This window comes from Malurus melanocephalus, unplaced genomic scaffold, assembly GCF_030028575.1.
Source record: "Malurus melanocephalus ecotype Western Australia unplaced genomic scaffold, MMel_1.1 scaffold_220, whole genome shotgun sequence".
In the NCBI taxonomy this organism is placed as follows: domain Eukaryota; kingdom Metazoa; phylum Chordata; class Aves; order Passeriformes; family Maluridae; genus Malurus; species Malurus melanocephalus.
Genome location: NW_026623452.1, coordinates 740,184 through 754,544, shown reverse-complemented (window position 1 = coordinate 754,544; position 14,361 = coordinate 740,184). Strand labels below are relative to the sequence as shown.

At 41.7% G+C, this 14,361-nt stretch overlaps 1 protein-coding gene across 5 annotated transcripts in view; it reads left to right on the top strand.

Annotated features, from left to right (window-relative positions):
• YEATS2 (YEATS domain containing 2) overlaps window positions 1-13,719 on the top strand; it is a 48,089-nt gene extending 34,370 nt beyond the window's left edge. For 4 of the 5 annotated variants that reach the window (XM_057374250.1, XM_057374249.1, XM_057374247.1 and 1 more), the window contains 9 exons: window positions 122-220; window positions 1,212-1,323; window positions 2,501-2,574; window positions 3,616-3,695; window positions 4,597-4,798; window positions 6,180-6,406; window positions 7,521-7,595; window positions 8,975-9,048; window positions 10,126-13,719. In XM_057374250.1, coding sequence (XP_057230233.1) covers window positions 122-220; window positions 1,212-1,323; window positions 2,501-2,574; window positions 3,616-3,695; window positions 4,597-4,798; window positions 6,180-6,406; window positions 7,521-7,595; window positions 8,975-9,048; window positions 10,126-10,234 — 1,052 coding nt within the window. In that variant the 3' untranslated portion in view covers window positions 10,235-13,719. The remainder of the gene's footprint in view (window positions 1-121; window positions 221-1,211; window positions 1,324-2,500; window positions 2,575-3,615; window positions 3,696-4,596; window positions 4,799-6,179; window positions 6,407-7,520; window positions 7,596-8,974; window positions 9,049-10,125) is intronic. The other variant, XM_057374248.1, reaches the window with a different exon arrangement.
• Window positions 13,720-14,361: the final 642 nt, after the last annotated feature.

Here is a 14,361-nt window from a genome sequence, read left to right as displayed (position 1 = left end):
CATCCCTAAACTTTGTGCTGCAAAAAGAGTGTTGCTTCTGAAAATGTTTATYTGTTGAAGTATATGAAATTTGATGTTCTTTTTCTTCTTTGCCCCCCATTTTTTTTCTTTTCATCTCCAGTGCTACAGTCACTTTCTGCCAGCAAAGTTTCAGCAGTTTCAGCAGTCACAGCAGCAAGTACAGTTGTCCCAAGTCCCTCCACGGCATCCATTGCCAAAGGTAACAAGGGATTTCTCAGTAAGATAAGTAGTAAAAATAAGCTGATACAGTTTTATGCAAGTGGCCTATGAAAGTAGGCTCCATGACTCTGGGTTCCTTTATTTCCATTATTAGTATTATTAAATCAARTTAAATGACACCTGAGGACTAGGAATTTAACAGTGACTTCCCCCTCAACAATCCCAGAGTGTAGATTACTTTGGAAAAAAAGTGAAGATGTTCTAGAAAGCTCCAAGGAGTGCTTTAAACGCTCATTGTTTTGATCCATATTTGCAGAATTGCTGCTTAGAGCAGCAAGTATTCAACCACAGATAGTGCTGTTCTCAGACAGATGTACTGGAGGTTAGCTTCCAGCAGCATTAGATGTAGACAGCATGTGTCCCTGTGCACACAGAGGGGAAGGAGGTACATACAGTGCTTCCCAGAATGAAGCATGGGGCACAGCTGACACACCTGCAGTCCAGCTCTTGCAGAACTGTCACATCTCTCTCCATCCCAGCTGTGTGACCAGACTGTCTGGTTATTTGGGTTCAGCACATCTCTCGCTGCTTCTGTCTCACCAAAGTTCTGTCCTAGACATGAGAAAGTTCAGGTGTCAGAATCAGTGATGTCTTCAGAAAAGTTGTCACTTTGAGATGTCACATCTTGTTAAAACTTGGTAGCTTCCTATCCARCTTTGCTTGCAAATTGGCCAGGCAGTTCAGTTTAGATCAGTCAGCCATATGCAAAACAGCAGCAATTGATTATGTGGGTTTTCTGACAACAGTGAGATGTGAATATGTGGAGATTTGTGGGGGGAGCATGTCCTGGTAGCTCTCTTTCAGCATAATTGAAGGTCAAATTTGTTCATGCTTAGCAATGAGAATGCAARCAATAAATGAAGGGATGTTATGTAAGATCTTTAGTCTTACTGGAGTCTCACAAGACTGTCTGGTACTTTTATCAAGCTGGCTGTACTCTTTGTCTTAAAATGTGTTCTGTTTCTTTGAAGTTAAGATGGAGCCTGATTCAACAGGACAAAACTGCAGTTCTGTGGGTAYCCCAGAAGGCCAAGCAGCAGTTAAAACAGAAGACAGCTCTGAACTTGGGAATTATGTTATCAAGTAATTGTTCATTTCTCTATAAGGATTTCTTGTCTTTGAAATACTGGGGGAATGGAGATGGTTCTAGGAATTCATGCAGTAGTATTACTTTGACTTAAAAATACATTATAAAATCTTCTGTACACTCCTGTATCTGTACTAATTCTGTTGGGTAGAATTTGTTTCAGACACYGTTGCAATATTTCTTTGTGAATGGATTTGTATGCAGGGCTCATGAAAGGTGAAAAATTATTTGAAGATTTGCAGTTGTTTTGGGCTTTGTTAAAATCACAAGCTGCTAGAATCTCTATCATCCTCTGCTTATGTAAGTCCATTGTGTGTTGTTAGGTCACACTGCCCAGTGAAATACTGGTCTGAAAAGGGGCATCTAAAATAAGTAGAAGTGTCCACTTTCTGGCCTCTAAAGTCCTGTTAAGCTCATATACTTCTATGATTACTTACTATGTGGGCTGCTTTGCTTCAGAATTAGAATTAAATCATAATGAGTATTTGATCACTGGATGCTGTGAAATCCRGTGCCTTGTTTCTGATGCTTTTGCAAATACTTGTCAGTGTTCTTTCACCAGAACTCAGACTGCAGAGTTTTCTTTGCATATTTCTTGCAGTGTGTAGGATGTCTCTTTTGCTCTTGATTGCCTCACCTTTCCTGTCTCTGTGTTTTGAAAAGTTTTGTTATCTCAGCGTATCCCTGTAGACACTACCCTGATGGAGAGTCTGTGTAAGAGACAGGAATGAATCTTCAGTCACTACACACTGAAAATTATCTTAGTTTTAAGATAACTGTTGGAAAATACACTTCCTGACAGTTAAATAGACTATGGCTGGTTAATTAGAGTCCCATAAATACAAAGTTTCTCTTACAGTATCCCACATTTCCTACTGGGACAGCCTGCACTAGTTACCCCTCAAAGTCATGTTGCAGCTTGCCTGATAATGCAGGGATTTTCTCCAAGCCTGTCTTCAGTTCCTTGAGCCTGACAATGCAGCTTCAGATGTGGACACTTTGGCAAGAAGAAGGGCTGTTTGAATTACTTTCTCTGGATTTGGGTATAACAGTTTATCCTCACATTACTATTTGGAATGCCTTGTAATGCCCTGCAGTGATTTTGAAACTATTTGCATCTGATTCTTTGCTTCCAACAGCAGTCTTCATTGTGATTCTTTTTATCCCTTGCAGCATAGAATATTTGGAGAACATCCAGCAGCTTTTAACAGCAGTAGTGAAGAAGGTTCCATTAATTGCTGAAAAAAGTAAGCAGTAAATGAAAAGGCTTTGCTCTGTATTGTCAGTGTATCAACAGAATGCCTTGCATACTCTGTAGCTGCAGAAGTTATTAAAAGGTGGAATGAAATTAAGCCATTCTCCTAGAGAGCTTTCTCCAGGGGTTATTCTAAAGATGCTTAKAATTAGATTCTTCCAGTAAAGTCAAATATGTTGTTAGCAGTTAAAATATTTCAGCTGGTTTTTTTTTTTTTTGTTAGAAATAGGTTGTGTTTCTTCACAAAATGGCTGCAAGTAGGTCTTCTTTTTTCTGGTTTGTCCTTAATGGATGTGCTTTTTTCTTTCCTTTTTTTCAATTTAACAGTAGAGTTTCAGAGAGCTGGCAAATACAGTGTGTCATAGCTTAACACTGAAATGTGTTTGTTATGGGGCTTTTGCATTCGTTTTTAAACAAAATGGGATCGTTTGCAGAGATACAGTTTAATTTTGTGGCACTTTATTATTTCATTCCTTTTACTCATGTACAATGCTGAAAATGTATCACCTTTCTCTGGTAACTAATGCACTTTGAATGAGTGGAGACTGGGTGGGTCAACCCTCTCAAGCAGAGGCAGCAAAGTAGGAGTGAAAGGTGCTGTAAAGTTTTCATCGCATACAACTCTCTGCTTCTGCCAGGAAACCTTTCCACTGTTGTTTCATTTTTATGTTGAAATTGTTTGGAAAAAAATCCAGTTTTCCAAAGGAAGAGAGTTTGACTAGTAAGGCAGAGTTACAGGTCTACATAGAGAGTTTTGGGGAGAAAAAGAGGTTTAAACCAGCCCATAGCTACAGGTTTCTGTACATGGCCATGAGGGAGGCTGGTTTTGCATCTAAAAACCAGTGTCAGYCTCTCTTGGAGAGAGCACAGCATTTGTAAGAGTTAGTTTATTGATTAGTTGGTTACAGTCATTGATCCTGTAAGCATGAAATGCATTTCCCTCTTCCTCTTTGCTGARTATCATCAAACCCAGAATTCATCTCACTTCACTTACTGAAAATTTAATAGTTTTTTGATTTTGTGGTTTTTTTAGGTGAGGATGTAAGCTCTTTTTGTGCCAGTTCAGTGGAACAGTATTACAGCTGGAACATTGGGAAGAGGAGGGCAGCCGAGGTAATTCTCTCCTCCTATGTTTCATAAGCAGTCACTAGGAACACAAGGATTCCTGAATTATGGAACCTTCCTTGTTGTCTGATTTGTTTTCTGTTATATTAAATGGCATTCCTTACTGCAAGAAGCACTGACTTGTGTTCAGACAGTGATCCAGTTTATTGTTCACAGGCTTTCTCAAGCAGAAAGGATGCTGAAGGTCATTTTTCAGTTTATTTATAGTAAGATGTTTTTTGAAGCATTTTAAAGCTCAACATTTTTTCAAACCGGTAGTACTTTATCTTCATCACTCCTCTGTGGCATATCACAGTCAAGGGAATTTTACCTAGCATACTTTATCTGTCTTTTTATGGGATTGTGTCTGCTTTCTATAGGATGAGAATTGAGGGATCTGACATAAGTAATGGTAGTCCTGAATTAGATTGTCAGTTCACCAAAGATAAATATTTCAGTTAACCTGGACCTTTTGTATTGCAGTTTCCTTCTATTTCTTCATAACATTGCCATCTTGCCATGGAGTTTTATGGGGGAGATGTTAACACTGAATTAGACCCTCTGCTRTTGCCAGCTTAAATGATCAAAGAGYTTAATCAARTTTTAAAAWGCATATTTTACTCCAGTGGTTTTSTTGCACTGTGCCATCTTTGGTGTTACTTGGGAAATGAGACATTTCAAGTCGAGACAAATGTGTTTAGGCGTCTGTAAATGTGTGTCCCTTTTCTTGAGATTTTTTTTGAATGATAAAGCAAAGTCAGAATGACATGTCAGGAGTCATTCTGGCTTCTGAGAAAATCATGTTCCTTTTCTGTTTCTCGTGTAACCTGGATTATAGGTCTGGGCTGTAAGCTAACCATAAATGTTCTTTGTAGCCGGTGTCATGAGCTTTCTTTTTGGTTGGTCACAGTGGCAACGAGCAATGACAGTGAGAAAGATCCTGCAAGAAATCGTAGAGAAACATCCCAGGTTTCACAATATCACCCCCCTGAAAACAAAGCACGTGGTGCACTGGTGTCGGTGCCATGGCTACACTCCCCCTGACCCCGAGACCTTGCGGAATGATGAGGACTCCATTGAGGACGTGCTGACACAGATAGACAATGAGCCAGGTGAGTAGGGAGGGACAGGRGGCTCCTTTCTGCCGAAGACACAGTTTATGAAATGCCTTGAGGCTGTATGCACACACATCTGGAGAACGGGATTCTTAACTTTCTTTGTTTTAACTTAATTCACTCTGGAATAACRAAAGTTGGAGATTGTGAGGGCAGGCCTACAAGTGGGGCTGTCCCTTGTCCCTATCAGTCCTGATGTTTTTTCTGGGGCTTCTCTTGGTTTTTATTGTATTTTGGGCCCTTGGAGGCTCAGTGTAGATAAATTTCATGTAAGATAATTCTTGCTCCACAATATAATCATTCATAAGTGGATACACAAAGCAAGCATAGGGAGAAATGACATTTCTGCCCTTGGRTAGGCTTAGCCTCTGTTAAGACTTAGCATGCAAACAGTATGAATGAGTTCAGGTACAAAACAAAAGAAAASGAACCTGGCAGTGGCAGTGTGGAGCTCAGTGGGGGTTCATTTACCTCCAAAAATGAGGTGAATTGGCTCATGTGAAGCTTTGCTCTTTGTATTACAGCTGCTACATTATTCCACTAGCATAGCTCTAGGATCCCCACAGTTCATTTCAGTATGCATTAAAATCACATCTTTCATTTCATCCATTCTTCACAGTTAAGCTCTCTTGTTTTACCTTCAGATAATCCCTTTCCCAAAGCTGAATGTTTTTCTGTTCTTGATCATACAGGGATTTAAGGTATTTCACAGAAGTGTATGGAATTGACTATGTGTTGTGAAGTCTGACCCTGCATTGCAGTTCTTGAAGGTGGAAAGGAAGCCTACAACCACCTCATATTTTTATCTAAATYACTAGATCTGTGTTTGTCTTTGAAGAGTGGAATCTGTTTACTGCATAGCTTTGCACTGAAGGTTTTACTGGTTTTTGTTGATCATGCAGAGAAGAGGTTACCCTTCTGCCATTCCACTGTGAACCCGTCTTCTGATATTTTCTTAAGAAGCATGATCAATCTTGTCACAATGTAAAAGATGATTTAACATTACATGGTGCCTTACATAGTAAAAGCTCCAATTCTCCAAGCAAGTTGAAGAGCATCAGAYTGGCTTGCCAGTTGCCAAAATGCTTAAAAAGCTTCTGTGAGAATATTTGGGAGACTGACATTAGCCTGGTTTTGTATGAAATGCAGCCTTCTTGATTGGTGTAGGAGCAGATGTGGGAGAGAACCGTGAGTGTCATGAAGATATAATTGGAAGGCTCTCAATGACTGTTTGCATTTCTGTTCATCCTTATATTTGGTAGGCACTACAAAAATAACTTGCAATTACCTTAATTTCTTACCATATTTTGAGTGTGCATCTGTTTATAAACAGCTTTCCATAACCTATCATGTGTTTAATTGATTGCTTCTATTTCAGAATGCCCTTCATCTTACAGCAGTGGTGAGGAGCTGTGCCGAAAACTAGAGGAACTACAGCAATTTCTGAAACAAGAACCAGAACATGAAGAGGAAGTAGATATTCTCAACTTTAGCGAGCCATTAAAAATAAACATTAAGAAAGAACAGGAGGAGAAACAAGAAGAGATGAAGTTCTACATGGCTTCCTTGCCTGCATCAGAGTTTGTGAGGGACACTGCTGAGAAGGTAATAAGTGAATCATAAAGCTAATTAGAACTGTTGTGAAGCTAGTTGTCGTCTTGCATTTATTTAGTTGTGTTTCTTTCATCTATACAGGCCTCGGGATTTTTTAATGATTTTTTTATAAATGCCCTGGAAAAGTTGGACCTTCTGACTCATGACACTCAGCTGCCAGTTCTGGCAGGGGAAAGGGAAGAGTGCCAGCTGGGAACTCATTTCAGAGTAGCTGTTTTGCAGGGCTTAGTACAGAAAAATCATCCTGAAAGGCTAAAAGCAAGGATAAATGAGAGACGTGGAGCACTAGCACTGAGTTCTTCATTGTCCCGTCATGTGAAAGATGTGGATTTGTTGCTTGGACCAATGCTGTGTAATAGCAATTCCTGAAAAGGGGTTGTGGTGAAGCTTAGCAAACTTCTCTGCTGCTTGGATTTCTTCCTCCTATTCCGTTTAGAGAAGGAGGAGCAGCAGGAGAGAGAGAGGAGACTGGCCTGCCATTGTACCAGAGGAGATGGGAGCAGCAGGAGGGATTTGCATGGAGCATTTGTTGGAAAAAGAGAGGATTTCTGTCCCTACCTCACCTACTGACACCAAGGGACAAAATTTTGGTTCTGCGGTGGATCTGGTCTCTTGCTACTTAGGTGACAMAGGCACAGGCACAGTGAGAGTGGAACTGAGGGATGAAACAGTCTTTTGATGTGGAACTTCTGTGCCAGCACTACTGTTTAAAGTGGTTTCAGTGGCCGTAGTTGGATGCAGGAAAGATGATGAGTAGATGGATTGGAGATATGTATGGTTTTAAAATGGAGCTTCCATTCTCAACCCAAAGATACCCAACGCAGCCTGGTTTTTGTTGGACTTTCTGAAACAAAAATTAAAGCCTTCTTTAGTTTCCTCTGGCTTTCAAATACATTTCTACAGGCTGTGCTAGTTTTACTCAGATTTTACTCAGATCTTTTTTAATTAAGCCTGAGATTATATTGAAAATTCTGTAATATCATCTTGCATGTCTTTTGAGTACACTTTGTAATAGGGTTTTTTTTCTGTTAACCTTATCTAATCGTAGTGCAATGTGAGTTGTGTTATTTGAGGTACTATTTTTTTTCTCTCTTGTGTTTTATAGATAGGGATTTCTTTTCAACCTGCTGAGGTACAAAAGAATGTTTATGCATCAGTAATAGAAGATATGATTTTAAAGGTAAGAAATTACTTCATAGGAAGSGTTTATTTGTAATTGTATTAACTCAGCAATTAAAAAGATGGAGTATCTTTTTAAATATGCATTTATGAAATCAAAGTCTGTCTTTGTGTTTGAATAGATATATAGCTGTCCACAGAGTCATACACTTTTGTGTGGGTTTTCTGCTTTCTAACTGATTTGTTGGCTTGGACACAGTGTAGTGATTTGCAAATTCTCACCACCACTAAGATACTGACTCATTCCATAATTTTGAAAGTACCCCTTGCTTTGTCCTTCCCTTCATAATTGGGGGGGAATCTTTCAGATTGTGTAAGACTTGATTATTTTATATAAGGTTAGCTTTATTTTCCTAAGTACTGCTCAGTTGCTTTGCCCAGGTTGTCTCTGCTGGGAGACTGCTGAATTCCTGCTGACAGTAACAACTCTGCCTTGTGTGAGAAACTATTTCTCTATCATAATCACTTTTGGAAAAACAGAGGTTTTGTATCAAAATTTGAGCAGTGAGGATCTGAAGTTCTTGGGTTTGGACTGAAGGCTAACAGATCATTTCTAGCAGCACTCTGTTGTATTTCATGCCAAAGATGATTTTTGGGGTTGTTTATACAGACTGCAGTTTATCAGAAGATGAGTTTTACACAAGCTAAATTGATTCCAGGTGGCACATGCACTTGTGTGCATGCCTGTGCTGTGCTCCCTGTTACTTAGCACAGCTGAACTCTGACAAGACACATCCATTTGTAGACACAGATTGTAGCCATCAGGTTGCTCCGTTATAATTGTAGCGTTATGCCAGCTTTCCTCACTGAACATTCCAGAGACCTCTTCTCTGGCCTTGATACAGCAAAGAAAGCCAAGAGCCACAATTAGCTTTTGACTGCATCTTGGTTAAGCCAAGAGTTGGGCATAGGCTGGCCAGGCTGGGAGGTTTCTGTGAGGGTGTCCTCACACAAGCCTGGTGACCCCAGGGAGTGGTTGGGGTGCACGTACTGGCTCGCAGGAGAAATCTGCAGTCGGTCATGTACAAAACCAGCTTTGGTGTGTGAGAGGGTCCTGAAGGGTCCTGAAATGCTCTTTGAAGCACAGGCTCTGGAACACTGGATCCACCCTGCTGGGCACATACTATGCTGCATGTCTGGAGGCAAACCAGGCTGGTCACTTGCAGCCTGAGCCCTGTTCATCTTTGGGTTTCTTTCTGTTAAATCAACTCAAGTCATAAGTAATAAAACTCACTCAGGCTTTTTGAACTGTGCTGTGCTGATCAATTGAGGATTGAAGCAAGCCAAAATTTCCCCTGCCTTTACACTGCTCTATGAGCAAATAGCAAGTTCCTTTGCTCTTTTGGTCATGCTGACTCCTAATGCTGTCTCCTTTCTCAGGCCACTGAACAGCTGATGAGTGATATCCTACGGCAAGCGCTCGCTGTGGCATACCAGACAGCTCCTCACAACAGGTACAGCAGCGGGGCTCCTCTGTGCCACTTGCACCGGCACTAAGGGCTTCAATGGCTTCAGGAATGTAGTCAGGCTTTGTGTGGCTCAGACCATGAGAGTGAGGCGATTTAGGATCTATACTCTGGGAAGACAGAAGCCTTAGGAGGGGCTTCCTGGTGGGAAAGGATGGGAACATAAACATTAGAAACCGAGGATTCTCTGGTGTTGCCATGCCTCAGAGGTACATGATCTGTTTTTGCAGAGCCACACTGGGAAGGACCTGCTCACTCTTGTCCATCTCAGGTTACTGTATAGACAATTTAGCCATGGCCTGCAGAACTTAACCTAAATAATCTATTTTACTGATAGATGCTTTTTTGCCTCAGATGCTGAGTGATTTTTATAGAGTCATAAAATTATTTGCATTGGAAGGAACCTTAAAAATAACCTTATTCCACTCCCTGCTAGGATGCAGTCCCTGCAAGGGATGCCTTCCACTAGACCAGGTTGCTCCAAGCCCCRTCCAACCTGGCCTTAAACACTTTCAGGGATGGGGCAGCCACAGCTTCATTGGGCAACCTGTGCAGTGCCTCACCATCCTGAACAGTAAAGCATTTCTTTTAGTATCTAATGATTAGGTGACATTTTGATTTCTGTTCAGCAGCATGATTTGGGATAGCTTAAATTGATTTAAAAAAACAGCCACTATGAGAAAATGCTCAGTTTAAATATTCACTTGTACGCCACATATAAATGTTTACATAATATGTGAAGTATGTGTATCTGTTATATGTAGAAATACATACACAACAACTGTGCTATACAAGTTCTAAGAATTAATACTTTAGTACTTGATTTTTCTGTCCCAGTGCCCAAGAGGTTTCCCCCAGTCATTTAAATGGTTTTTTTTGTGCTGTGATATTTTAATGCTTTCCCTGCATTGCTCTAACACCTGCTCTTATATCCTTTTTTTTTGTTTTGATTGTTAATCTTCTTTCTTCCTCCTTCCTTCCACTGGTAAATTTATTGACTTGCTGCTTTATGGACATGTGGGTATTKTGTGTATTATAATACAATCTCTGATGCATTCTCTGCAGGACTCCAAGAGAGATCACAGTGATGAATATTCACAAAGCCATCTGTAATATTCCCTTTCTTGACTTCCTCACAAACAAACATATGAAGATACTAAATGAGGAGCAATGAAATAGAGCAGAGAAGATGCTACAGGAAAGGTGGATTTATGACTGAAGTTGGGTTGACAAATCCAGTATTTCTGTAGGACACTATTACATACATTTATAACATTGGGCTACTAGATTGTTACCTCCAATTAAAGATGCACCTTAATGCAACAAAATGATGCTCTGTTCCAAATCAAGTTGTTAAATGTCAGTGTTTACTTGGTAAGTGTATGTTCAGTGGCTGAACAAACATTGTCAGTTTGCATCGAATTGCTAGCTGTGAGAGACTCCACAGGCCTGGTCTGTCTGAGACAGCTCTGCTGGTGAGACTGAACTGGTTTTTAAGATGAGAAATTATGGGTTTTGATGCAGTCTACATACGAGTTGGTTTCCCCACGCAGCAAGCAGGCACTTGCTTTGACACTCTGAATATGAGAAGCGTTAAAAGCAGCTTTTAAAGGTGGGCCATTTGAGCCAATGGGGGGATTAGGTAAGGATTTGGGGGAGCAGAAGGCTGATGGATGCAGCAAATTTGGCTATTCTTGCCTGAGCATGATGTACATGATTGGGAACACAGCTGAGTAGGCTTGTCAGTGGCTTACTCAGCTAAGTGTCACCTAACCAAATTCCTTGCCTCTCTAGAGGAGGTGTCAGATGCCACTTTTCTTAGTCACCTTGGTAGACTGGCACATCCTCAAGAAGATGAACAAACCACAATCAGGCTTGGTAAGATTTGATTTACCACTTGTCCTGCCTGGGAAAAGAGAGGAACAAGGGTGGCATTCAGGGTTTGTGGACTTGGGCTGGCTGAAATGCTTTGCTCAGTGAGTGCCTCCCCTGGCTGTCAGAAGGTTTGGAGAGTGCTGGAAACCAGCTGTGTTGTACAAGTCTTAATGTTTTAGCAGTGTTCACCAATTACTAGCTTAAACTGTGAAGTGCTGGGGGAGCAGCACTGCTTTGACTTAAGTTCTGTTCAACAGAGGGCCTGGTAGGATTGAAAAATCAGAGATTTGCTGCTTGTGGGGAGATCCTCTGATGTCTTGACTGCAGGAAGAAATTCTGCTACTAACCCCAGCACTTACCTGTCTCAGGAACACCACTGGTGAGGGAGACATGTCTGCAGCCTGGCTATCAACACCTTGCTGAAGAAAGCTTCGTTGACAACATCCTGACCACCCTACATCCACCACCCCTTTGTTCTGCCCCATGGGTGCTTGCTGGTAGTGTGAATAAGCCATTGTGAAGTTGGTGGAACTCCTGTGGGACTGTCATGCTTTCAGCATGCTTGTTTTGTCTGGCAGTGCTGTCGTGGGTGGAGCATGGGCCAAACAGCCAGAACCTCCTGTGCGCTGATCTCAGCTGGGTCTCTGATCTGCTGCATGGCCTTTGAATTAATCACTCTGTGCCTCAGTTTCCCCATCTCTGAGCATGGGGAGCAGGATACCTACCTCACAGGGGTGTACTGAGGCCTCGCTCTTGTTGGTGCCGTGCTTTGACAATACAAAGCCTTTTATAAACATTAAACTACAGTTACCTTTCTTGGCCTGGGGTAGGAGCAGAATGTTATCTTTTGGTGCTTTTTTGGGGCTAGAAGACAGGCGATGGTAACTACAGTAGTGTGCAGGAACTGTGAAAAATGCTTCAGTTAGAGCACTTGGAAGGAGAGTAGCATAAGTTTGATGCAGTTGTTAAACTGAAGAAAGCACTGTGTACCTCAGATGAGATGCCACCTGTCTTCTCCAACTTAAATAAAATTAGGGTCTGCAGGAAAGCCCCTCTCAGTTCATCACAGCTAAAAGGGAGCTGCAGTTCTGTTGAGTTATAAGAGTGGCAGAACCTGACCCATGAATACAGGAAATGGGGCCAATGGATGAAATCCAAACAGCATTCAGAGAAGGACTTAAATGCCCCCTAGGAAGGACGTTACAGATGCTGTGGATTCAAGAGCTAATCCTGGCTTGTTCGGGTGAGCTGAGTGCAGGATTGACTGTGAGAGGAAAGGGCACAGCTTAGCCCTGACATTACTTTATCAGCGGAGGTCAGTGTGACGAGTTGAGCAGCAGTGATTATGTTTCAGCTCAGTGTTGAGTTGGGAGGAATCCAGGTAGATGGGGAACTGCAGGCCCCATGCTTTGCAGGCTGTAGTGAACTTGGGGTCTGTACTACTTTCAGGCACCCCTGTACACAGCTTTTACAAAAGAGAAGGGCATTTTCAAAATCCCTGTCATTATCATGGCAGCCTTTATGTTCTGTGGGAACAGCCTTTTGGGCAAACTAGTTGTGCTATGATCTGCAATGAACTCAAGTACTGTATGCAGTTTTGGATGCCACAATATAAAAAGAGACATTAAGCTATTGGAGAGTATCTAAAGGAGGGCCATAAGGGTGGGGAAGAGTTTGTGGGGGAAGCTATATGAGGAGTGGCTGTATGAGGAGGTCACTTGGTCTGTTCAGCCTGCAGGAGACTGAGGGGAAACGTCATTGTGGTCTTCACCATCCTCACGAGGGGCAGGTACCGATGTCCTCACTCTTGTGACCCGAAGGAATGACATGAAGCTGAGTTAGAGGACGTTTAGGTTGAATATCAGGCAAAACTTTTTCACTTAGAGAGTAGTTGAATACTGGAACAGGCTCCCCAGGGCAGTGACCACAGCACCAAACCTGTCTGAGTTCAAGAAGGGTTTGGACAACACTCACAGATATGTGGTGTGACTTGGGGTATCCTCTGCAGGGCTTGGAGTTGGGCTCAGTGATCCTTGCGGGTCCCTTCCAACTCAGCATGTTCTGTGATTCTATACACATGCATTTCCAGCCCCTGTCTCTTGCAGGCTTCGTTTCTGGGATTCTGATGACACCCAGAGCAGCTTTTGAGGATGCAGGAGTTTGTCTTTGGACAGGCATCTGTTTGCAAATTGTGGCTTTTTTTGCCTGTGTCCTGCTTTTCTGTGAGGAAAGGAGTTTCAGAAAGAAAGTCCTGAACTTGGCCCTCAAGCAGGCAGGGACAGACCTCTCGTTCTTAATGGGGTTCTTGTAGTGGAGATCTGTTGCTACATTTCTAGCAACCACAGGTTATTCTCCTAGGTAGGAGATGGTATATTAATAGTATATAAGGTTTGCTGAAGAAAAAGAAACTGTTAAAAGCAGATAGAAATGACACAATTGTTTAGTTCTTCAGATGTAGGAAAGTTTGCAACAAGTTCTTTGCATTTTGAATAGTGGTGGGAGAAAAATATGTCGGTGAGAAGTTCCTGTGGGAATCACTTGGACATAAGTTAGAGGTTGTGGAATTTCACACATCCCTTCAGGTGTTTGTGGAATGCTACAGGTGCGGTGTGTTGAAATGTTGCAGTATATTTCTCTGGCTTTCTGAAGAGTTAAAGATTTCTTTACAARTATTGCCCCTGTTTGTAATGCTGAGTGTTTAAATCCTTCATGTTATCTGTATTATACTGTATAATTGTGTAATATACGTATGTTTACAATAAATTCTTTTATTAGCTGTGCTAGGATCGTCTTGACTGTCACCTGTCACTCAAATTCTCTCCAGATCCACCGATATTTTTGTGCTTTGTGTATTCAGAATGTCATAGTGCTGGATAAGAATTGGTAGTTGTGGAATTGATCTGAAGGAAAAGGTAATTTTTCCCTTTCCTGATTATTTTAAAAATTTTTGGAAGCTGGGGGAAGGGAAGCCAGGAGCTGAGCTTCTCCAGCCTTTCATCTTCTAGAGCAGCCTGTTTAAATACAAAGTGGGCTGAGGTTGGCCAGCTGCTCTCAATCCCCTTCAGAAATTGAGAGATAGTAATGGGAAAAAGCTTGTGGGTCAGGATAATGCACCACTGAATCACTAAGTTTGGAAAACACCCCTAAGATCGTCGAGTCCAACAGTTACCCCAGCACTGCCAAGTCCTCCATTAACCACGTCCACAAGTGCCACATCTAGTGTCTTTTAAGTCCCACCACAGATGGTGGTGCCACCCTTGCCCTGGGCACATCAAGGCAGTCTGTAAATAAAAACAGGGACAGTGTGAACTCTACTGCCATAGGCAAAATAGGCTCGACTTGAGGAAAGTTCGTTGAACTCATTGCCAAATAGAAGCTGGATGGTGAGAGGCAAAGACCAAAAAAACCCAAAAAACAGCAACAATC